This window comes from Lissotriton vulgaris, chromosome 1_1, assembly GCF_964263255.1.
Source record: "Lissotriton vulgaris chromosome 1_1, aLisVul1.2, whole genome shotgun sequence".
NCBI lineage: Eukaryota > Metazoa > Chordata > Amphibia > Caudata > Salamandridae > Lissotriton > Lissotriton vulgaris.
This window is the reverse complement of record NC_141685.1, coordinates 539,420,567-539,444,697: the sequence shown is the minus strand read 5'-3', so window position 1 is coordinate 539,444,697 and position 24,131 is coordinate 539,420,567. Positions and strand designations below refer to the sequence as shown.

The window sequence follows — 24,131 nt, the reverse complement described above, 5'->3', positions numbered from 1 at the left end:
GCATTTTAAGAAAGGGCCACAGCCGGACGAGGAGCCATTATTCTAGTAAGCTAAGTCCTCGTGTCAAGGGGACCATGAAACTGACCTTCCCCCCCACTCCCGTCCAGGGGGAAGTGTACATCAAATCAGGCAGATAGGATCAGGACAGCCCACATAACATCTCATACAATAATTCCAGTCTAAAATCACTCCGAGCCCCAATTTACAAAGTATGTGGGTCCTACTAGTGTTCCATATCTGCTTCAACTATCGGGGGTCCCGGGAATCGTCTGCATCTGCTTCCTGTCTAGCCGATCTCTTCAAATGTTTCAAAAAGTCCTCTACTTGCTGTGGCTTCGTAAAGAATCGCTGCTTCCCTTGATGAGTGATCCGCAGTCTTGCCGGGTATAGAAGCACGTTATCAACCTGAGCTTTGCGCGGTTTTCGCCTTGACATCTAAAAACTTACGGCGCTCCTCCTGTACCATAGGAGTAAAATCAGGATATATGGAAAATGTGACTCCATTGTAGACCAGCTCTCTCCCGCTGCGTTGTGCCCGCAACATCCGGGTCTCTGTAGTTTAGGAGACGCGCTATTATAGGTCGAGGAGTGTCTCCGGGCTTGGTCCGGGGCGCTAGCGAGCGATGCGCCCTTTCGACAATAAATTGGGCAGAGAAAGCGTCAGCACCTACGGCGTCCAGGAGCATTTTCTCCACGTATTCCTCCATACGTCCAGTATTGGTGGACTCTGAAATACCAATAAGGTGAATGTTGTTGCGCCGACTGCGCGCTTCCAAGTCCTCATTTTTCGCCGCTATGGAGCGCAGAAGATTGTCCATGCGAGACAGCTGGGACGTGTGGGTGGCAGAGACATCTTCAGAGTCAGAGATGCGTCTTTCGGCTTCTTTAATCCTCTCGTCATGGTCATCCAGCTTGTGGGCGATGGCATCAATCTGTGACAATAGCCTGTCCACCTTATCCACAATGGTGGCGAATCCTTGCCGAACTTCTCTGAGGATCTCTTGGACATCTGCAGCGGGGGCAGGCGCCGTCGCTCCATCCCCATCGCGTCCAGGCTGTTCCCGATCCCCTTGGCTAGGTCGGGGCGCTTTTTTGGCCGTGTCGAAAGTAATCTTGGGTTGACGCGTGTCCGGTTTGCCCATTGCGTCGATCTGGTGCGAAAGGGATCACAGCCCCTTAGCCCCCACAGCGCCCAAGACCAGCAAAGATACACATAGAAGCAATGGGAGTATCAGTTCGCAGAGTGGTAAAAGCCGTGCTGTTTCGGTAGGAGCACTCATCATAGGGCCTCCCTGCAAAAATTCAGACTCTCCCGCAGGCGGCCGCTTCACCTCCACTCTTCACTCCAGTGAGCTTCGTTAGGCCTGCAAATATTACAGTGATTGGGGAACGAAAACACCACCTGTGCCCTCCACCACCTAGTGAGTACTGTCGAGCCACTCAGCACTGCTACACTCTGGGGTCCAAAATGGCGCCGGAAGTTCCACACTGTCAGCTTAGCTTCTCAGTAGTCTGGGTGTAGCAGCAAGCCACATCGGCAGCTCGTGGGCGTACCTCGCTCTGTTCAGGGTTGGAGGTGGGGGCATCACATACCCTCACGGCGCTTGGTGGCCTGACAGTACCGCCACAGAGGTCAGACACGCCGTCAGATCCAAGGCAAGACCAGAGCCAGCGCCGATCTCAAGTGCACATCTAGCCCAACCGTCCCCAGATGACCTTACGCAGGGTTATATGCGCTGTGTAGCGGTCCATAATTGCAGCGTCTCGGGCTTCAGGGTCCGGTGTCCGCAGGTCACGCCTCAGCAGTGCCGCTAATGCGGTCCACTCGGCTACTTCACAGACTCTGTGCCGGGCAGTCGCTGTCCCTCTACAGTGTTACTCCAGGACAGGGTCAGAGATGGGGGGCGCCATACCTCCCTCGCAGCCCCTGAGCGGCAATCAGCCCTATGAAGCAGGCCGGTAATTTCGTCAAGGCCTGCTCGTACCTAAATGCTTGCCGTGCAGGGGGATCGGCTTCGCTCAGGTTCACACCCCCTATGTGGCAGCCAGCAGTATCAGCGTCGTAGGCAGTTGGGTGTAAGTCCCGCGGGCCAGGATCGCGGCCCAGCCAGCCTCGTTGCAGCCTCGGAGCAGGGTAGTTTCTGCAGCCGGCACTTCAACTCCGGGAGTCTCACTGTCAGGCGGGGTCAACTTTCTCCGTAAGTTCCTGGGTCAGCGAGGCAGCAACAGCAGCGAAATTCGGCCCACAGCTGCAGCACGGTGCCCGCAATCTATCGGGGGTGTCAGGGTCCACCCGCTTGGGCAAAGATGAGGATAATTAGAGGATTAATAACACCGGACGGCAGGAGCTCGCTACAGAGCGGCCATCTGCTAGTGCGTCACCTAGCGCCCACCTTCCAAGGTAGATCTTGCTCGAAGATGCTTTTCATCTTCTATGGAGCTCAGGCCTCCTATAAGTCTTTCCGCTTCTGCCACTCCTCCCCAGAATTCTCAAGAATATCAGGAACGTCTGGTCCCAAATCACCCTTGTGGCTCCAGATTGGGCTTGGAGAGATTGGTATCCTAAGCTGTTGAACATGGCCATCAGTCCTCCAATCAGGCTGCCCTTTTGGGAGGATTTATTGTTGCAGCAGCAGCAGGGGAAGGTTCTCCACCCAAACCTGTAAATTGTCGTCCTTTCTGCTTGGAGATTGAGCGGTGACAGTTGATAGGTTTCACCCTTCCGCCCAAAGTCTGCAATGCTATCTTGGCAGCCAGGCTTCCCTCTACCAAGACAGTATACGTCTGTCATTTGGAAAAGTTTGTGGCATTGTGTGCAGAGAGACAGGTTGACCCTCTTTCTGCTCCCCTCTCAAGTCCTTCTCTTTATTCTTGCTCTTGCCCAGCAGGGCTCTGCTTTGGACACCTTAAAGGGCTATCTTTCTGCCATCTCAGCCTTCCTGCAGTTGCCAGATCAGCCATCCCTGTTGTACATAGGTGTTTGAAACGTCTGCAACACGTTTTCACTTTCACCCTTCTTCATGCCTCCGTGGGACCTTGATCTAGTACTCACCTTTCTACTGTGCGCTCCCTTTGAGCCACTGCACAACTGTTCCCTTCAGGCTCCTAACCATCAAGACGGCCTTCCTAGTGGCAATAACATCTGGCTGGAGGGCCAGTGAGCTTAAAGCTTTGTCATCTAAGCCACCGTACCTGAACATCTTCTCAAACAAGCTGGTTCTTTGCGCTAAAGTCTCCTTCCTACCAAAAGTTGTCACACTCTTCAATGTAGGCCGGTCCATCACCCTGCCTACTTTTTATGCTCCGCCACGTGCTCTCAAGAGGTGGAGGAGGAACTCCACCGACTGGACTCAAAAAGAGCACAAAAGAGTTCGGGGTGGACAACCAGCTCTTCGTGGAGTACGTCGGAGCGATGAAGGGAAAGGCTGTGCAGAAATGGTCAATCGCCGGATGGATAATGCTCAGCATTAAAATCTGCTATGCACTGGCTAAGAAGCAACCCCCCTGGGGGCTTGTGTGCTCATTCCACCAGAGGCAAGGCTACGACCACTGCATTAGCTCATGGCTTACCGTCCCTGGACATCTGCCAGGCAGCAACGTGGGCGCCTCTGCACACATTCACAAAGCACTACGGCCTGGACATTCAGGTCCGCCAGACGAGCACTTTGCGTGTTAGGTCTTACAGAACTAACTTGGTGGGAAATTGTTTCGCAGACCAACCTCTGGCGAGGTGTTGCTTGGGTATCTTTACAAGATAAGGAATCAGCAGTTAGACATCTCTAGCAGATGAACAAGTCACTTACCTTTGGTACCTCCTTATCTGGTAGAGACTCTGTCTAGCTGCAGATTCCTTACTGACCCACCTATCCTTGCTGCTCTGTCAACGGATTTCTAGGGACGGGGCTTTCCACACCAGTGGTCCGTTTTCTTTGTGGCTTTGTGCTCTTGGCATGGAAAGTCGCGAAAAGAAACTGACGTCAGCGTGATGGTTTGGCCTCTATATAGGCTCTGCGCACGTCACTTCTGGCACAAATGACAAGGATGGGGCCGATGATGCCACGTTGAGCCGAATGATGTCACCTACTGGCGCTCAGGGCTACTACTCACTAAAAATTCGAAATCCAGTCTGACGCCTAGGGTTAATTCTAAGATGAGGAATCTGCAGCTAAATAGATTCTCTGCCAGATAAGGCTTGATCGAAGGTAAGTAACTTGTTCCTTCACACTATGATTCTGATGTTTTGGCCTCTTTCCTGGATTTTGGTGAAACTGACTCTGAGGCTGCTCGGTATTATGGCCTCTTGCATTCTGCTTTTGCAATACACCCTATGTCATGTGCTGGTTTTTCAGTAGGACCTAAAGTCCCAGTGGACGCAGCATCAGAGGAATCTTTCCGACCTGATACTGCTATTGGAGGAAACTGCAAAAGGCCTGCCATGGTGGCTGAGGAACTGCAGTTGAGTCCAGCGGCAGACCCTTTATCCTTCCCCCACCCAAAGCTTACAGACGTGACAGATTTGTCACTCTTAAATTGGGGCGGCCATCTGGGGGAGGTGGATATCAGAGGCCTCTGGTTTCTGGCAGAATGTTGGCTCCACACCAACTTGTTAGAGTTGAGAGCTATTCACTTGAAATTGAAAGCCTTCTTTCTATTCATCAAAGGAAAGTTGCTTCAGGTGTTAACAGACCGCCACCGCCATGTGGTACTGTCACAACAGTGTTGGGCGGCGTCATGGACCCTGTGACAGGAGGCTCTGGACTTAGCTACAGCACCAGTACATTTTCCTGGTGGTACAGCACCCAGCAGGCTCATTGAATGCTAGGGTGGACAAACCTGGCCGTCAATGCCTTGCGGATCATGAGTACAGTTGCATCCGGAGGCGACACAGGGTCTCTTCCAAAAATAAGGCAAACCTTGGCTCGATCTGTTTGCCACTGCTGAAAACCCGCCTTATAAGCACTTCTGCATTTTGGATTTTCCAAAGCAGCTCTTGCTTGGAGACCTATTCTACTTTGAATGGAACTCAGGACTCCTGTATGCCTTTCTAGTGATACTGCTTGTGCCCAGAGTTGTCAAGAAGATGAGGTACGACTGGGTCCAAGTAATCCTTGTGGCTCTGGATTAGTCAAGGCGAGCTTCGCATCCAGAATTCCTCAGCACGAGCCTCTGTCCTCAGGACAGGCTGCCCTTTTGGGAGGATCTCCTGTCGCAGCAACAGGGCAGAGTCCTACACATGAACCTGCGCACACTTCACCTTCGTGCATGGAGATTGAGCTGGGACTGTGATGTCATTTTGGCTGCAAGGTGTGCTTCCACTAAATCTGTCTATGCCTGCCATCGCAAGAAGTTTGTGGCTTGGTGTTCCTCATACCATGTGGACTCCCTTTCTGCACCTCTTGCAGAGGTTTTGTTACTCATTCTTACTTTGATTTGATTTTAAATTCATAAAACGCAGCAGTTACTCGAAGGCGTCAAGGCGCTGTAGATTACCATCCAAGAAGAGAGTCTACTAGTATTCCGAAGTCTGAAGATAGCTACAAGCAAAATAACAAAGTCTTAAGGGCCTTCCTGACCGGCAGGAGCTGGCCTTTTGTTTTTTGGAAGAGTGTTACAAAGTTTACTGGCAGCATTGGAAAATGCTCTGTCGCCCCATCTATTTCTTATGATTTTCGGTACGTTAAAATGTAGTTTAGACGCTGATCAAATAGATGTGCCAGGGGAGTACCAGACAAACATGGTTTTTAGTCTTGAAGGATAAGGGAGATAGAACGCCTTGTGTACCATACAGAGAAATTTGAAGCTGATACGCTGTTCATTTGTGAGCCAGTGAAGGGTTTCTAATCCCTTGGCAGCTGACTGCCATCTAGGAATGTCCAGAACAAGCCTCGCCAGTGCGTTCTGTCCCACCTGGAGTTTATGCTGCATACGCTTGTTCGAGTCCAGGTAGAATGAGTTGCAATAATCGAGTCTGGACGTTACCAGGGCAAGAGCAAGCTACTTGTGTGCAGGCTGATGAATGAATGCAAAGATTGTCATAATCCAGTTGCAGGTTTAATTGTATTATTAGTTTGAGCGTTAAAATTAAGTTCAAGTCCATCAGTACTCCTAGGTTCTTGGCATTTTTTTCAGAGAGGTGCCACATAAAGATTGGAAAGCCTTGTTCTTAGAGATGAGCCCTGAGGCACTCCACAGGGCAGTGAAAAGGCATTTGAGAAAAAGTGCTGCATTTCACCTTTTGCAATTGTTCCCCCCAGGGAGGAGGACAGGAGGGCTAAGGCTTGATGCGAGATGCCAAGATCCTGGAGTCTATCTAGCAGCAGAGCGAGTGAGATGGGGTTAAACGCTGCAGACAGATCCAAGACTATCAGCATCACCCCCTGTCCCTCATCCACCAGACCTCTGATACAATCCGCTGAGATCAAATCAGTTTCTGTCCCATGATGTTTTCTAAAACCGAACATTCGGGCTATGATTCAGATCTTTCAGCCCTTGCCCCAGATTCGGTCAGAATGACCCTGAGTCTGCTGGGCCTCATGACCTCCTGCTGACCAATCACTCCAGGTAGCATATGCAGGCTCTGCAGTGGGACCTGAAGTTCCAGTGGGCGCAGCATCAGGAGGATCTGTCCGACTACGTCCAGATCTCGGAGGGCACTGCTCAACAAATGCAGTGGTAGCTCACGAACCAAGATTCGGTCAGTGGCAGGTCCTTCTCCTTTCCCCAACCTGACCACACTGTGGTGACGGATGCCTCCCTTCTGGGATGGGGTGGCCACTTGGGAGAGGCGGAGATTAGAGGCCTCTGTTGTCCGGCGGAGTCCGGGCTCCACATCAACCTCCTGGAGCTCCGGGCGATTTGTCTTACCCTTTAGGCATTCCTGCCCTCTGTCCGGAGAACAGTGGTGCAGGTGTTCACAGACAACACCAACGCCATGTGGTATTGCAACAAACAGGGCAGGGTGGGGTCGTGGACCCTATGTCAGTAGGCCCTTCGCCTCTGTACATGGATGGAACATCAAGGCATTTCCTTGGTGGTTCAATACCTGACAGGTTCTCTGAACGCCAGGGTGGACGAACTCAGCTTCAGGTGCATGATGGATCACAAATGGCGTCTTTACTCGGAGGTGGTGCAAGGTCTCTTTCAACAGTGGGTAGAGCCTTGGTTAGTTCTATTTGTTACCGTTGAGAACGCGTAATGTCAGCAATTCTGCGCGTTGAAATTTCCAAGGCCGCACTTGCTCTGGGATGCTTTTCATCGCAGGTGGAGTTGTGGTCTGTTGTATGCCTTTTCACCTATACCACTTCTGCCCAAAGTGCTGAAAAAGATCAGGCGCGCCCGGGCCCATGTCATTCTTCTGGCTCCGAATTGCGCACGAAGAGGCTGGTATCCCCAGCTGCTCAACATGGCCATTCCGATCAGACTGCCTCTTCGGGGGGATCTTCTGTCGCAGCAGCAGGGAACGGTCCTCCACCCGAAACCTTTCCAGTCTCCACCTCCTTGCGTGGAGATTGAGCGGCGGCAGTTGACGTCTTTCGACCTGCCTCCCGAAGTCTCTGACGTAAACTTGACGGTATACGCCGCAGGTGGAACAAATGTGTGTGATGGTGCACAGCAAAGGCTGTGGATCCCCTTTCTGCCCCTCTCTCTGAAGTACTCTTGTTCCTTCTCTCTTTCGCCCAGCAGGGCTCTGCTCTGGGCTTTATCAAGGGCTACCTTTCATCCATCTCTGCTTGCCTTCAGCTGCCAGACCAGCCTTCTCTTTTCAAGTCCCCCATAGTTAACCGTTTCTTGACAGGCTTAAAGCATCTCTTCCCTTCATATCCTTTTGTTATGCCTCAGTGGGAATTTAATCTGGTACTGACTTACTTAATGTGCGCTCCCTTTGAGCCGCTTCATAATTGTCCTTTATGCCTCTTAACTCTTAAGACTGCTTTCCTGGTAGCTATCACTTCTGCTAGAAGGGTGAGTGAGCTCCAGGCTCTTCCCTCAGAAGCTCCTTTCCTGTCTTTCCATCCGGACAAGGTGGTTCTCAAGACCCATCCATCCTTTCTTCCTAAGGTGGTCACTGCCTTCCACATCGGGCAGACCATTACTTTACCCACCTTCTTTCTGTCCCCGCATCCTTTTAAGGAAGAAGAGAGGCTCCACCGCCTGGACGCAAACCGTGCGTTCTCCTTCTATCTGGATCACACAAAACAGTTCCGGGTGGATGATCAACTTTTTATTGGCTACATGGGTGCAAAGAAGGGTTGGGCTGTACACAAATGCACCATTTCTCGATGCGTTGTGTTGTGTATTAAGGCTTGTTCTAGCTAAAAAGGAGCCTCCAGTGGGGCTGCACGCTCACTCCACAAGGGTGACGGCAGCCACTACTAATTTGGGAAGAGGAGTGCCACTGAATGACATCTGTCAGGCGGCCAAGTGGGCATCTCTGCCCACATTCACCACACACTACTGCCTGGACAGCCAAGTCCGGAGTGAAGGCTTCTTTGGCCGTTCTGTTCTCCAGGACTTTCTGGTGTGATCTTGGTTCGCAGACCCACCACCGGGTTTGGTATTGCTTGGTATCTAATCTAAGGTAAGGAATCTATAACTAACGTATTTTTTTCAGATGCACAAGTTACTTACCTTCGGTAACGATATATCTGTAAGAAACATTAGTTAGTTATAGATTCCTTACCGCCCCATCCATCCTCCCTGTTCTGCGAATCAGCTTGACGTTTGGTTCACCAGAGCGAAAAAGAGTAAGGCTGTACAGATACAAACAATCTCCAGATTGCTAGTCTTCTGTATAAAAATCCACTACATGCTGGAGAAGAAGCAACCCCGATTGCTTGTAAGCTCTCTCCACCAGGGACAAAGCAATCTGAAAGAAACAGGTTAGTTTTAGATTCCTTACCTTAGAATATCCCGAGGCGTCAGACCTGATCTGGAAATTTTGCGTAGCAATACTCCTGCACGTCGGTAGGCGTCGTTTGTGGCTCCGCGTCCGTCGTTGGCGCCGGGATGACGTCATCGGAGTATTTAGACGCCGCCCTCGCGCGCTGACGTCAGTTCTTCTTTTTTCCACGCCAGCAAGCGCAGGTCCGGAGAAAGTGGTACACTTTAGTCAATTTTTTACTAAATCTTTTGGATCTTTTTGATCTGCTTTTCGAGTGGACCGACTCCGACGGTACCGGTAGGGATGCCCGGGTTCAAACCATGCGTCGATTGCAGCCGACTGATGTCGGTTACCGACCCCCATCGCCGGTGCCTTCATTGCCTGGGGCCCGACCACGACGACAAGTTGTGCCCCGACTACCGGGCCTTGACGTCGAAGGCTAGGCGGGAGCGGTGTCGCAAGTGCCTCGAGCTCCGGCAGTCGGCCCCACGCCGTTCGAGGTCCCGGTCCGGAAGGAGGTTGAGGGACCGGTCGTGGGGCCAGAGTTGTCATAGCTCCGGGAGTCGACATCATTCCTCGGGCTCCAAGTCCTCAGGTAAGAGGCACAAGAAGTCGAAGAGGCGACATCGCTCTTCTGACACCCCGACGCTTGCGCGACGCGGCCGGGGGTTTGGGCGACACCGCCCGTGGCTCCGCCGGAGCTACAGGCATCGCCGCCTGCTCCATACCCGCCGGTCCCTGGGCAGAACGCAACGCCGGAGAAGATCGAGGCCTTCCTTATGGCCATGAGGTCGTTAGCTCCTCCGTCGGGGTCCCCGGCGCCTTCGGGCACAGCGGCCCCGACTAGGTCCCCAAGCGGGACGGGTGCTCCGGTCCCGGCGCCGCAGGGCCCCGCCGGATCCAGGTCATCGCCGTTCGACCTTACGACCTCGCCGGTGCCGACCCCCAGGGTGTCGACCCCGGGGCTGTCCCAGGACGACACCGTCCCCGGTCCTACCCTCGATTCGGGTCCGGCGCCGGAGCGACGTCGCCGCTAGGAGATTTTTACTTCTATGACCCGGCCCCATCCTTTGACCCTGAGTATCAGGAGATGAGTGGCAGGGAGGATTGGAAGGGGTCTGAGAACCTCTGGCATGTGAGTGCCAGCCTTACCAGGACTGGGCAGGTGAGCTTGGGGATGCCAGTGGTCTGGACACTTCGCCAGACACTGGTTTTGTCTCCCCTCCCCCCTACCGTGGCTACGGAGGAGGGGGCTGCCTATAGTGTGGTGTTGACGCGAGCGGCCAAGGCCTTGTCCCTTGAACTCCCCGTCACGGCCGTGAGGACTAACTTCCTCTCTGAGGACCTTAAACCGCAGGCAAGCTCCTCGTAACCTCTGCTGCCGTATAATGAGGCCTTATCTGATGTTCTTCTGGGCACCTGGTCCAGGCCCGCTACAGGTCCGCCTGTAGATAGGAATGTGGCCAGACACCACCGCCCGGCTCCGGGCGACCCTTGCTTCCTGTCCACCCACCCCACCCCCGAGAGCCTGGTCATCCAGGCCTCTAACTCCCAGACCGCATTCCCGACGGCTCCCCCTGATTTGGAATCCAAGAGGTGCGAAAAGTACGGAAAGAAAATGTTCTCCTCCCTAAGTTTGGGGTTGCGATCAGTTAACACTGCGTGCCTCTTGGGCCGTTATACCCACTCTCTGTGGGACATGATCACAGCCGTGCTGCCACAATGTCCTGAGGAAGCCCGGACTAAACTCGCCCAAGCCCTTGCGGAGGGTCGAGATGCGGCATGGTATTCTATCCGGTGTGGACTCGATACAACGGACTCGCTAGGTAGAGCGATGGCAACGATGGTGGCGATTCGTCGCCACGCCTGGCTGAGGTCCGCCAACTTTTCGGCTGATGTCTAAAACACCCTTATGGACATGCCGTTTGATGGCCGTCGTCTCTTTGGTGTCAAGGCAGATGGTGCGCTTGAGCGCTTTAAGGACTCCAGGGCTACGGCCAAGTCCTTGGGCCTGTCGGCCCTGTGCCAGCAACCTGCTGCCTTTCGCACCTTTTGTGGCCAAGGAAGGGGCGCCCCCACACGTCCTACCAGCCACGGGCCGCAGACTAACATCCAGCGCGGTGGCGGACGTGGTAACCGCCATGGCGGTGCCCGGGGACAACGGCGAGGCCAGCCAACATCCACCCCCGCAGCCTCCGCTTCAAAGCCTTCCTAGTCCGAGCTTTCAGGCCCACATGACGCCAATGGGGGGCAGGGTTCGCCATTCCCTCCTTCACTGGCGCAACATCACTTCGGACAGGTGGGTGCTGCAATTCGTCTGAAGGGGCTACTCCCTCCCCTTCGAGGCGACCCCTCCAGCCATGCCACCGCAGTACCACCGCGTGTCGGGGGATCACTTGAATCTTCTGCGAGAGGAAGTTACGGCCCTCTTGGCCAAGGGGGCCATCGAGCGCGTTCCTGGGCCAGAAGTAGGGTGTGGTTGTTACTCCCACTACTTTCGGGTTCCCAAGAAAGGCAAAGGGGGCCTACACCCTATCTTGGATCTGCGGAACGTCAACGGCTTCCTCCGGAAGGAGAAGTTCAAGATGCTGACTTTGGCTCAGGTCTTAGCTGCCCTGGACCCGGGAGACTGGATGGTAGCGTTGGACTTGCAGGACGCTTATTTTCACATCCCCGTCCTGCCGGCCCACCGGCGTTACCTGCGGTTCACGGTAGGCGACGAGCACTTTCAGTTTACCGTGCTCCCCTTCGGCCTTACCAGCGTCCCACGGGTGTTCACAAAAGTGATGGTGGTGGTCGCAGCTCACTGTGCAGGTTAGGGGTTTCAGTCTTCCCCTACCTCGACGACTGGTTGTTGAAGGCGGGCTCGCCCCAGACAGTCGTCAGACACCTCCAGACTACGGCCGACCTCCTGCACCTGCTGGGGTTCTCCATCAATGTGCCGAAGTCACACCTGTGTCCCTCTCAGAAGCTCTTCTCCATCAGAGCGGTTCTAGACTTGGTGCTGTTTTGGGTTTATCCTCCCGAACAGCGGGTTCAGGATATTCAGGCTCTGATTCCGATCTTTCAGCCGTTATCCCGAGTCTCGGTCAGGTTGACGCTGCGGCTTCTGGGGCTGATGGCCTCCTGCATCCTTCTGGTGCATCACGCCAGGTGGCGGATGCGGGCTCTGAAGTGGGACCTGAAGTTTCAGTGGGCCCAGCATCAGGGCAACTTGTCAGACCATGTCTTGTTCTCGGAGGGCACTGCAAGACAGTTGCAGTGGTGGCTCACGGACCGCGATTGGGTCAGCGGCAGATCCCTCTCCCTACCCCAACCACGTAGTTGTGACGGACGCTTCCCTCCAAGGCTTGGGGGCCACATGGGAGAGGCGGAGATCAGAGGCCTCTGGTCTCCCGCGGAGTCCCGGCTCCACATCAACCTTCTGGAGCTGCTGGCCATCCAGCTTGCACTGAAGGCATTCCTCCCCTCTGTCCGGGGGAGTGCAGTGCAGGTGTTCTCGGACAACACCACCGCCATGTGGTACTGCAACAAACAGGGCGGGGTGGGGTCGTGGACCCTATGACAGGAGGCTCTGCGCCTCTGGCAGTGGCTGGAACATCAGGGCGTGACTCTGGTGGTTCAACACCTGGCAGGTTCCCTGAACGCCAGGGCGGACGAACTCAGCCGTCGGTGCATGATGGATAACGAATGGATGAACTCGGACGTGGCGCAAGGCCTCTTTCAGCAGTGGGGAGAGCCTTGGTTAGATCTATTTGCCACTGAAGAGAACACGCAATGTCATCAGTTCTGCGCGTTGGAATTTCCAAGGCGGCACTCGCTCGGAGACGCTTTTCGTCGCGAGTGGAGCTGCGGTCAGTTGTACGCCTTTCCGCCTATACCACTTCTGCCGTGAGTGCTGAAGAAGATCATACGCGACCGGGCCCAAGTTATCCTTGTGGCTCCGGACTGGGCACGAAGATACTGGTATCCCGAGCTACTCAGCATGTCTTTCGATCCCCTGTTTCGTCTGCCTCTTCAGGAGGACCTTCTGTCGCAGCAGCAGGGGACGGTCCTCCACCGAACCTGTCCAGTCTCCACTTACATGCGTGTATATTGAGCGGCGGCAGTTGAGGCCATTTGACTTGCCTCCTGAAGTATGTAATGTGATTCTGGCAGCCAGGCGTCCCTCCACAAAATCAGTATACCCCTGCAGGTGGAACAAATTTGTGGCATGGTGCACAGCAAAGGCTGTGGATCCGTTTTCTGCCCCTCTTTCAGAGGTTCTCCTCTTTCTTCTTTCTCTTGCCCAGCAGGGCTCTGCTCTGGGCACTTTCAAGGGCTACCTCTCTGCCATTTGAATTTGAATTTGAATTTGTAGAGCGCGAATTGCTGCCCTGAGGCGTCCAAGCGCTAGTAATAACCAGAACCTACCTTAGAGACAGAGGAGGGGGTTGAAGTTAAGGAGGTGAGTTAAAAAGGAAGGTTTTGAGCTGTTTGCGAAACGAGGTGAGATTAGAGTTGGCTCTGAGGTGAAGTGGAAGGGCATTCCACGTCCTGGAGGCATTGTCGGCGAAGAACCTGCCGCCGGACCTGGATCTTTTTATTCTAGGAGTCACTGCTAGAAAGGTCTGGCTGGAGCGGAGACTTCTGTTGGGCGTGTAGTGAGTGACTAGGTTGCGAGTAATACTCGGACCAGTGTCCCAGAAGGCTTGATGGGCAATGCACATTGCTTTAAAAAGAATTCTTTGGCGGACTGGTAGCCAATGGAGGCTAGCCAGTCCGGCCCTCACTGAATGTCTGCGAGGGATCTCCAGCAGTAAGCGGGCTGCGCAGTTCTGCACTATCTGCAGCCTGCGCAGAGTGTAGTCTGGGGCGCCGAGATAGAGCACATTGTTAAAATCAAGGCGTGATTGTATAAGCCCTTGTATAGCCACCTGTTTGGCTTCCATGGGAAGGAGGGGGAAGATTTTCTTTAGCATCCTCATGATGCCAAAACAGGTGGCTGACAGTTTCGTGGCCTTCATATTGAACGATAGGGATCTGTCCAACCAGACTCCGAGGCTCTTGATACTGTCTTTGGGAGTTGGTGGAAGACCATTTCCGCCTTCTTAAGGCTCCCTGATCAGCCCTCTTTGTTCAAGTCCCCAGTTTTAAATAGGTTTTTGAAGGGCATCACTCGTATGTTTCCTCCTGTTCCTTTCGTGATGCCTCAGTGGGACTTGAACCTTGTTCTGACTTACCTGATTCGGCTCCTTTCGAGCCACTGCATAACTGTCCTCTTCGTCTCCTTACTCTCAAGACTGCATTCCTGGTTGCCATCACCTCTGCCAGGAGAGTGAGTGAGCTCCAGGCTCTTTCCTCTAAACCTCCTTTTCTTTCTGTCCATCCGGACAAAGTTGTGTTGCGGACGCGACCCTCTTTCCTGCCCAAGGTAGACACAGCCTTCCACATCGGGCAGTCCATCACCTTGCCCACCTTCTTTCCGCCTCCGCATCCCTCGAAAGAGGAAGAGAGGCTCTACCGTCTGGACCCAAAACGTGCACTCTCATTCTATTTGGATCGCACACGCCAGTTCCGGGTGGATGACCAACTCTTTGTTGGTTACGTGGGCGCTAAGAAGGGTTGGGTGGTGCACAAGCGGACCATCTCTCGGTGGATCGTGTTGTGCATCAAGGTATGCTACTCTTTGGCTAAAATGGAGCCTCCTTTTGGGCTGAGGGCCCATTCCACCCGGGCCACGGCGGCTACTACTGCCCTGGGTCGGGGAGCCCCCTTGCAGGACATCTGTCAGGCAGCTACGTGGGCCTCGCTGCACACGTTTGCAAGACACTTCTGCCTGGACAGCCAAGTCCGGAGAGATGGCTTCTTTGGCCGTTCCGTTCTCCAGGACTTTCTGGTGTGATCATTGGTTCGCAGACCCACCACCGGGGTTGGTATTGCTGGGGTATCTATTCTAAGGTAAGGAATCTAATACTAACCTGTTTCTTTCAGATGCACAAGTTACTTACCTTAGGTAACGATATATCTGTAAGAAACAGTAGTTAGTATTAGATTCCTTAACGCCCCACCCATCCTCCCCGTTCTGCGAACCGATATCTAGGGTTAAGGTCATCCCCTGTCAGGGCCCTAGTTTCATGGCACTAGTGTTGGTTTTTATCATGGCTCTGCGTTTCTGGCGCGGAAAAGCTATTTATAAGAACTGACGTCCGCTCGCGAGGGTGGCGTCTAAGTACTCCGACGACGTCATCCCGAAGCCGACGACGGATGCAGAGCAGCAGACGACGCCCACCGACGCGCAGCGGTACTGCTACGCAAAATTTTCCGGATCCAGTCTGACGCCTGGGGATATTCTAAGGTAAGGAATCTAATACTAACTACTGTTTCTTACAAATATATCAGTACCGAAGGTAAGTAACTTGTGCATCACAAACTGTGTTAGCATGTGTCCTGGACATCTGCCAAGATGCCACATGGATATCTCTCAATATGTTGACAAAGCTCTACTGCTTGGACAGTCAGGTCCATCTTTGCGGGCATTTCGCCAGTTAGGTTCCTCCAGATACGTACTATTTTGATATCTGTTATCAGGTGAGTCATCTATAGTTAGAAGTATCTATAAGAAGAACAAGTTGCTTACCTTTGGTAATGCTTTTTCTGGTAGAGTTTCTGTCTAAGCGCAGATTCCTCACGGAGCTTCCCATCCACCCTGCACTGCTAAATTTGCACTTTCGCCAATAAGATCCCTTAAACACTGCACACTGGCCAAAACTATAGCATTGATTTTTATGTGGCTCTGCTTTTTGGCGTGGATCTAATGACAATAAAAAATGATGCCCACAAATTGTGTTGGGCCTATATAGGCCTGTGACGTCACTCCTGAAGCTGACCACATCATTGTAGAGCTGAACGATTCCATCTACTGGTGTGCAGAGGTACTGATCAAGATTTTCCAGGTCCAGTCTGACACCCGGGAAATGTTCTGAGGTGAGGATTCTGCGATTGGGTAGTCTCAGCGAAAAAGGCGTTATTCAAGGCGAGTAGCTTGTCAATCTAAGCACTTCATTCTTATCAGACAGTGGGGACACATCAGGGCCCAAAGATATAATTGACCTAATAGGTTATGTGTCCTGCTATGTAACATCAGTGATATTTTATTACCATTCAGTTGTAGGTATCAATGGATTCTCAACCCATCTTTCTATTTTTTTTTGTGTAGATTGCACAATTAGATGAAAAATTGCAACAAACAACAGATCAGTTGCATGAAAAAGACTTTGAAGTGCTTCAGAAAGATCAACAGTTGAATCAGCAAAAGAAGGAGCTTGAAAGAAAACAACGAAAAATAGAGGATCTTGAAACAGTAGGTTTTCTTGCACTGCATTTTTTGGGAGTGGTAAGCAGGCATATTCGCAATATTGTGAAATAAAATACGAAGACAGCTTTCAAACAACTCTTTTTCGGCTTGTGTTTTATAAGACCATGGTGATGCCCTAAAACCCTTTGATTGATAGGAGCTTAACTGTGTTGTAAAATTACATGTTACTAAAGCATAGAATTGTGCTGCAATCTGTACACTCTGTGTCTGTTTTTAAATTATTGTATGTTTACTTACATTATATTAGAATTGCCTTTTCAAACAAATAATTAATTGTGCTTTTCAAAGTTTACTAGCAGAAGATTCCGTCTATTTATTGGTAATGGTGAGCAGTTTCCTGTTAAAGCAACTCAACTTCCCCCAGCACTGCAGTAGAGCTTTTGAATGGTGGAGTAATATAAGTTCTGATAAGTTTTTCTAACTTCAGATTCATCCTCCATAGAAGATTCCTGGGCGCCAGACTGGATACGGAGAATTCGTTCAGCAACGTTCATGCATGTCAGTAGCTTGTGCCATGTGGCACAGAGCTGATGCAAGTTCCTTTTTTCCGCACCCTTCATCCAGATCCGTACTTTTGTTGACTCAAAATGTTTTCACAGTGAGATAGTAACCAAAGTCCCCATCAAAAAGGGCACTCTGTACAGAGAGTCCAGCAAGGTGATCTCAGTTATGGACGCTCACAAGTCACGACTGGTGTTTGGGCTCAACCGATTTTTCTAAGGCATACAACAAGTGTGCCCTTATGCACCTGAAGGCAGTTCGGGACCGGGAAGCTTAACTTAACACTGCAGAACATAAGTTTTCGTGGTCGACTCATGGGACCCACTCCCATTCCAAGTCAGAGGCCTGATCGCAGTCAATGCCAAGAGACCGCTCCTGCAAAAAGTACACTTTCCGATTGTTGTCCTCTGGTAAGTCGAAGACCGAATATACAAAAGCATCAAAAGCTAAGCAGGACTTGACCCCATCCTACCACTCAAAGTCTGGCAAGAAAGTCAGATGGTATAAAGATGAAGATCGCACTAACTGATGTCCCCTGAACTGGTCCCACTGTTGAAGCCTATGTGCTCTTAGTTACATGGACCATTGTAAACCATGCAGCAAATAGTGTCTTTCAAAGAGTCCATGCTGCAAATTTTTGGTGTTATTCAGCCTCCTTCTGACTCTCTCTGAATCCCTCCGGCACACATCTGGGCCGCCGGTGGATCCGCCTCTGATACCATTTGCCTGCTCTGAACACATTACTGGGACTGTACGGAGTCCAGTGCTGACTTGTATTCTGGCGCCAGGGGCCGCCAGGTTAAATTCATACAAAAGCGAGCTCTTTCGGCACCCATCAATGATCAGATCTGGGTGCGGATTTCCAAACCCAAACCAACTTCAGCCCACTCCAAGCCAATATCATGCTACAGCAGCACAAAAGTGCAACGGGTCTATCATAACCAGATTTAAACGCAAGGCCTCTGTCTCAACGTCAGTGCTAGCAGAGTATTCAGTCTTTATCTGATTCGCATCCAGTGTCTCAAGGGACACTGATGATGAGGTGGGGGACTGGTTGCTTTCTCCTCATTACACTTATGATTCATTGTATTTAGACTTGAAAAATGCCAGTGGGCGTCACAAATCTCCTGAGACAGAGCTAGACTCTCCAGTTAGGCCACCAACTGAAGAAATGACTTTGCTTGGAGTTGTGTTGTGGGAGGCAGCTGAAACAATAGAATTACAGTTTCCCACTACACAGTCTAAAACAACCAGGGCCAGCTTCATCAGAGCCCCTGCTGATGCACATTTAACTACATGACCAAGCCATGGTCCTGCTTGCCAGTCTATCAGTAGGTGGGTGGCTGGTTCGGACTGGCCTGACTTCCTTACCAAGCACTCTACACCAGACAGCCTGATTGTGCAAACTTCAACTACTAAGGTCAATCAAAATTCATTCCCATCAAATCCTCTGGATAAGGAATTAAAACGACTTGTTGCTTTCAGAATGGGAACCTTTTCTTCAACAAGTCTAGCCCTTATATCTATCAGTGATGTTTGTCTCTTGGACAGGTACACCCATGCACTAGAGGATGCGTCTTGCCATCCATCTCAGAGGACCTCAGGACTTCTTTACTCCAACCGATACCTGATGGTTAGGACGCAGCCAAGTATGTGCTTCTCGCTACTTTGGACACAGAGGATGCATCAGCAGAGCGATTGGCATTAGTGCTGATCTCAAGAGACTTGCCAGGATGAGATCAAACAATTTTCTAGATGCATTCAGAATCACCAGTGTGCATGCCCTTCAACAGCTCTAGCATCTTCGAAAATAAAGCTGATTCAGCTCTAGGACAAATCAAAGACAGTCATGTCACAGAACATTCTTTGAGGCTATTGACACCAGCTAACCAATTTGTACACCAGCACAGAAAATTCAGCGGCTGTTGCAAGAGCCTGGCTTATAGGTAATTCTAGTCTGCTAACCTATTTTGCAACAGTCAACGCAGTCCTTACGGGGCTGTGGTGGCAGCACTGTTAGACACTATTCAATCAGTATGAGCAGCAATTCTCCAATTCTTCCTCCCTTGCTGCTGCAGCTTCCAAGACTCTTTAGTTTGTCCTCCCATTTTCATGCCTGGCTGGTAGGAGGCCGAATACAACATTTACTTCCCGGCTAGAGATCCATCTTGTTGGGCAGCTAGTTTCTACAGAGTGCTCAAAGGGCCTATGCTCTGTCCTTTCCTTGTCCATCTCACAGTTCTCCTGTGCCAGAGTATCTCTTGGACGGGCACTCTACTATCCTTGTGCAGGAAATTGAACTGGTGTCCAAGGCTGTGGAGTGGGGATGGGTACTATTTGTGCTACTTCCTTGTTGTGAAGAATGACAGAAGCCTCAGGCTTATTCTGGATATCTCTTCATTGTATGTCTTTCTGATGAAGGACCGGTTCAACATGCTTATGTTGGCTCAGATCCTGTCGGCTCCGAACGCATGGGACTGGATTGAATTCTTGGACTTATGCCTGTTTCCATATACCCATCCTGCAGTCCCATAGGTGTTACCTGTGGTTGAAGATAAACCAGGAATACTTTCAATTTACCTCAGGCCCTCGTGACCAAGGTAATGAATGAAATGAAATGAAAATGAAATGAAAATTAGATTTGTAGAGCGCGGCAGTTGCCCTGAGGCGTCCAGGCGCTAGAGCTAGAAAACGGACCTGACCTCTGAGGTTACTAATTGTTAAACAGGAGAGTTTTAAGCTGTTTCCTGAAGCTAGTAAGGTTAATGTTGTTGCGCAACTGCAGGGGGAGGGTGTTCGAGAGTCTGGCAACATTGTATGAGAACGAGCGTCCTCCTGCTCTGGATCTGAAGATTCTGGGGATTTTGGCAAGTGTGGCGGTTGAGTAATGACAGTAGTTGCTGCCCATCTTCGGAGGTTGGGAGTACGTTTATTCCCATATATCAAAGACTGGCTGCTAAAGGTAGGCTTGCTGCAGTCAGTAGTAGACCACATCTGGACGACAGATTGAAATCCTGACACAGTTGGGTTTTACCATCTATAAGCCGCAGTTCACCTGACATTCATGGAGAGAATTCCATTCATCTTGCATTTCTGGACACAGTGGTGTGCAAGGCATTTCCTTTGCCACAGCAATTGTGGGACGTTTCAGGATTTATCTAGATGTTTTGGGATCAGTTCTGAGATTCAGTGAGTTGGCTGTGAGGCTTCTTGGTCTCTTGGCCTTGTGCTTCCTCCTCATCCGTACACTATGTGAAACATGCGGGCCCTACGGTGGAGCAGCAGATACTAGTGGACCCAGCTTTGTGGTTACCTCTTTGACTCCATTCAAATCGTAAAGGATACTACTCAGGATTTGCAGTGGTGGCTGGTAGACACAAACATGATCTGCAGCAGGCCACTTTCCCTTTCCCACCTAGAGTTGATGGTGGTGACAGATGCATTGCTGATGGTTGTAACTTCCGCCTGGGAGAGGTGTATGTCAGAAGCCTCTGGTCAAGAGACCACTCCATATCAACCTTTTGGAGCTGTTGACAATCTATCTAGCATTGATAGCCTTCCTGCCATCCATCCAAGAGAGGGACTGGTGCATGTCCTCACAGACCGCATGATTGCCATGTGGTTGTGCAACAAGCAAGGCAGAGTTGAGGCCTGGATTCTGTGCCTAGAGGCACTATGTCTCTGGAGGTGGTTGGACCAACTAACATCTTCCTGTTTACCAACCACCTAGTGAGGTCTCTGAATGCCTTAGTGGATGTATTGAACAGGTGTTGTCTAGCAGACCACTAGTGGCATTACCATCTGTGGTGGCGCAGGCCATCCATGGTGGTGTAAGCACTTTTTAGAAGGGTCATTCCGACTGGAATGGAAGGACGGACTCCTGTGCTAACTTCCACCCCTATCCCTCTCTGGACTTCGAGTTCTGGGTAAGATCGAGACAAACTGGGCTAATGTCACTCTCATTGCTCTGGTCTGGTCTAGGAGAGTATGGAAACCAGAGCTTCTGCGGTTGAGTGCTTGTCCTTCAATCAGGCTTCTACTACAAAAGGACCTCCTGTTTCACCAAAATAGCAGCTTCCTGCATCCAAGTCTCAACAACCTACACCTACATGCATGGATAGTGAGTGGCGGCCAAGTGGGGGATGATAATGAGTGGCACGTTAAATTTTGTCTTGTGCTTAAACAGGGGTTTCTATAATGCTTCCGATAATTATCATATGTGTTAAGTAACCCAATATTTGTTACATATTGCACAAAATGCACCAAGAAAAACATACAGTATTTACCGTATCATGTGGATTTTGGTGCGTTAAACACCAAAACCTGCATGTTGTTCCTCATGGTTCATAATATGTGTTATTTATCACACTCGATAAATAACATACTCCATGGTATCATTATTGATGTGTGGCGATAAATAATGCCTCAACTTATAATCAGGCCCTAGATGGATTTGGCTTGACGTCTGAGGTGGCTGATATTAGTCTTACAGCCAGACGCCCTTCCACGAAGTCGATCTACAATGGGTCCTGGGAATATGGTGTTTGGTCTGGTGCCTAAAACACTAACCCCTGGCAGTACAAACTTTGAGATGTTCTTTCATTAGCCAAGCAAGACCTTGTGGTGGGCACAGTGAAGGGCTATTTATCCATCCCTTTCTGTGTTTGCCTCACCCACCATCTTTTTAGGCAGTTGTTATGCTTTTTACAAAAGGTTTGATGCATGTCAATTATACTAAGCTGTTCTGTATTATTCTTGATCCGGAAATCTATTTTCCTAATTGCAGTTATCTCAGTGCATCACAAGTGAGCTACAGTCACTCCTGGTACAGCCACTTTAAGCCTCTTTTTTTCTGGAATAATCAGTACTGATGACCAAGGATGGCTTCCTGCTGAAGGCCATGGCTCCCTTCCAAGTTAACAAATGTATTGGATCTGCCAACTATTTTTCCCCACCTCACCCTTTACTTGAGGAGGAGAGGCTCCATCTACTTTATCATAATAGCTCTTAGTATTTAAATCAACTGTGCAAAGCACTTTTGCATGAATGGTCATCTATTGGTTTCTCTGACCAAGAAAGGGAAGGCTCTGTACAAAGATGACCCTCTCAAGGTTGGATAGTTCTCAGTATTAAAAAGAGAAAAAGCAAACTGGAGAACATCAGACAAACGGGCTCTCAATGGGTCAATAGAATTCCCACCACACCAAGTGACAAATCTAGACCATCTATATGAATAGACAGTTTTAGTGGAGTCACGCCTGGCTGACAAGATGACATCCACCACGTCAGGCGTGAGAGAAAAGGAAATCAGGTTGCCCCGCTCAATCTCCAGGCATGAAGGTGCAATGTCTGGAGGTGGGGGTGTAGAACCTGCCCCTCCATCTGAGAGAGGAGGTCTGCCCTGAGAGGGAGACGGAGCGGTGGGTGAGAGGAGAGGTGGTGTAGATCTGTATACCACACCCTTCTTGGCCAGTCCGGGGCGACCAATATAACTTGGGCCCAGTCTTGGCAAATCTTCCTCAGAACCCGAGGAATCAAGGGTATGGGAGGAAACGCGTAAAGGAGTTGATTTCCCCAACCCAACTGAAACGCGTCCCCCAAGGCTCCTTGCATCGGATACTGGAGACTGCAGAATGACGGGCAGTGAGCATTCTCGCGAGTGGCAAACAGATCCACCTGAGGAGTCCCCCACGTCCGATAGACGTGACAAACCACCTCCGGGTGAAGCCTCCACTCGTGGTCGGCCGAGAACTGCCGACTGAGACTGTCTGCACGCACGTTCAGGACTCCTGCCAGATGATTTGCCATCAGACAAATCTGGTGGTCCTGAGCCCAGGACCAGAGACGCAGAGCCTCTCTGCAGAGTCACTGCGACCCCACTCCTCCCTGCTTGTTGATGTACCACATCGCGGTCGTGTTGTCCGTCAGGACTTGGATCGACCGACCGCGAAGGGAGGGGAGGAAGACCTTGAGCGCCAGACGTATCGCCCGCAACTCTAGAAGGATGATGTGAAGCAACCTTTCCTCTGGAGACCAAAGACCCTTGACCTCCAGATCCCCCAGATGAGCACCCCACCCTAGAGTGGATGCATCCGTTATCACCGTGGCCACCGATGGAGGTAGTTGAAAAGGCTTTCCTTGTGACAGATTGCCTTCCACGCTCCACCAAGACAGATCCGCTGCATTTTCTCCGGAGATCCTCACTGACTCCCCGAGATCTCGGTTGTGCTGATACCACTGCCTGCGGAGACACCACTGGAGTGCCCTCATGTACCAGCGTGCCTGGTTGACCAACAGAATGCAAGAAGCCATCAGACCGAGCAGGCGAAGGACCTTCAGGACTGGAACGACCGCTCCATTGAAAAATAAAGGAATCATTTCCTGAATGTCGCGAATCCTTTGAGGAGGAGGGAATGCACGACAAACAGTAGTGTCATGAACAGGTTGCGCTGGGAGGGCACCAGGTGAGACTTGGGTACATTTATCGAAAAACCCAACCTGAACAACAACTGAGTTGTCTCTTGCAGATGATGGAGCACCTTCTCTGACAACTCCGCTTTGATCAGCCAGTCGTCCAAATAAGGGAACACAGGTATCCCCGACCTCCTGAGATGAGCTGCCACCACGCCATCACCTTGGAGAAGACTCGAGGCGCAGTAGTAAGACCAAACGGAAGAACCGCAAACTGGTAGTGCTGCGATCCCACCGTAAAACGGAGATACTTCCTGTGCGACTTCAGGATTGGGATGTGGAAATACGCATCCTGCAAGTCGAGCGACACCATCCAGTCTCCTTCCAGCAGCGCTTGAAGAACCTGAACAAGGGTGAGCATCTTGAATTTCTCCTGTTTCAGATAGAGATTCAAGATCCTGAGATCCAGGATTGGACGCAGTCTGCCATCCTTCTTGGGGATCAGGAAATACCGGGGGTAGCATCCCTGACCCCTTTCCTGCTCTGGGACCACCTCCATCGCACCCTTTCGTAACAGAGTTAGCACCTCCTCCTGCAGAAGAGACAGATGTTCCTCGGTGCAAAAGCCTTGACAAGGAGGGTAATTGGGAGGGAAATCCCGAAAGGGAAGGGCATACCCATTTTCTACAAGATTGAGAACCCAAAGATCTGATGTAACCGATTCCCAATCCTGTAGAAAATGGGTAAGCCTGCCCCCAACCGGACCCACATGATCCTGAATAGCGGATCTAGGGCTGCTTTTCTGAAGCAGGGGGGGTGGAAGAAGAGGAGGAGGAAGAGGCCAGTCGTCCACGAGGACGCGCTCTTTGCTTTCCCCTGTACGATCTGTACATAGAATTTTGCTGCTGCTGCTGTTTCTGCTGTTGCTGTTGACCTTGCCGGAAATTCCGAAAGGAAGAGCGACCAAAGCCCCTGAACCTC

General features: G+C 51.1%; 1 protein-coding gene across 3 annotated transcripts in view; it reads left to right on the top strand.

Moving 5' to 3' along the window:
* The window catches only part of CCDC18 (coiled-coil domain containing 18), a 1,483,839-nt gene that overhangs the window by 1,082,622 nt on the left and 377,086 nt on the right, over positions 1-24,131 (top strand). For all 3 annotated transcript variants that reach the window (XM_086953919.1, XM_086953920.1, XM_086953918.1), the window contains one exon: positions 16,080-16,223. In XM_086953919.1, the coding sequence (XP_086810045.1) occupies positions 16,080-16,223 (144 nt within the window). The remainder of the gene's footprint in view (positions 1-16,079; positions 16,224-24,131) is intronic.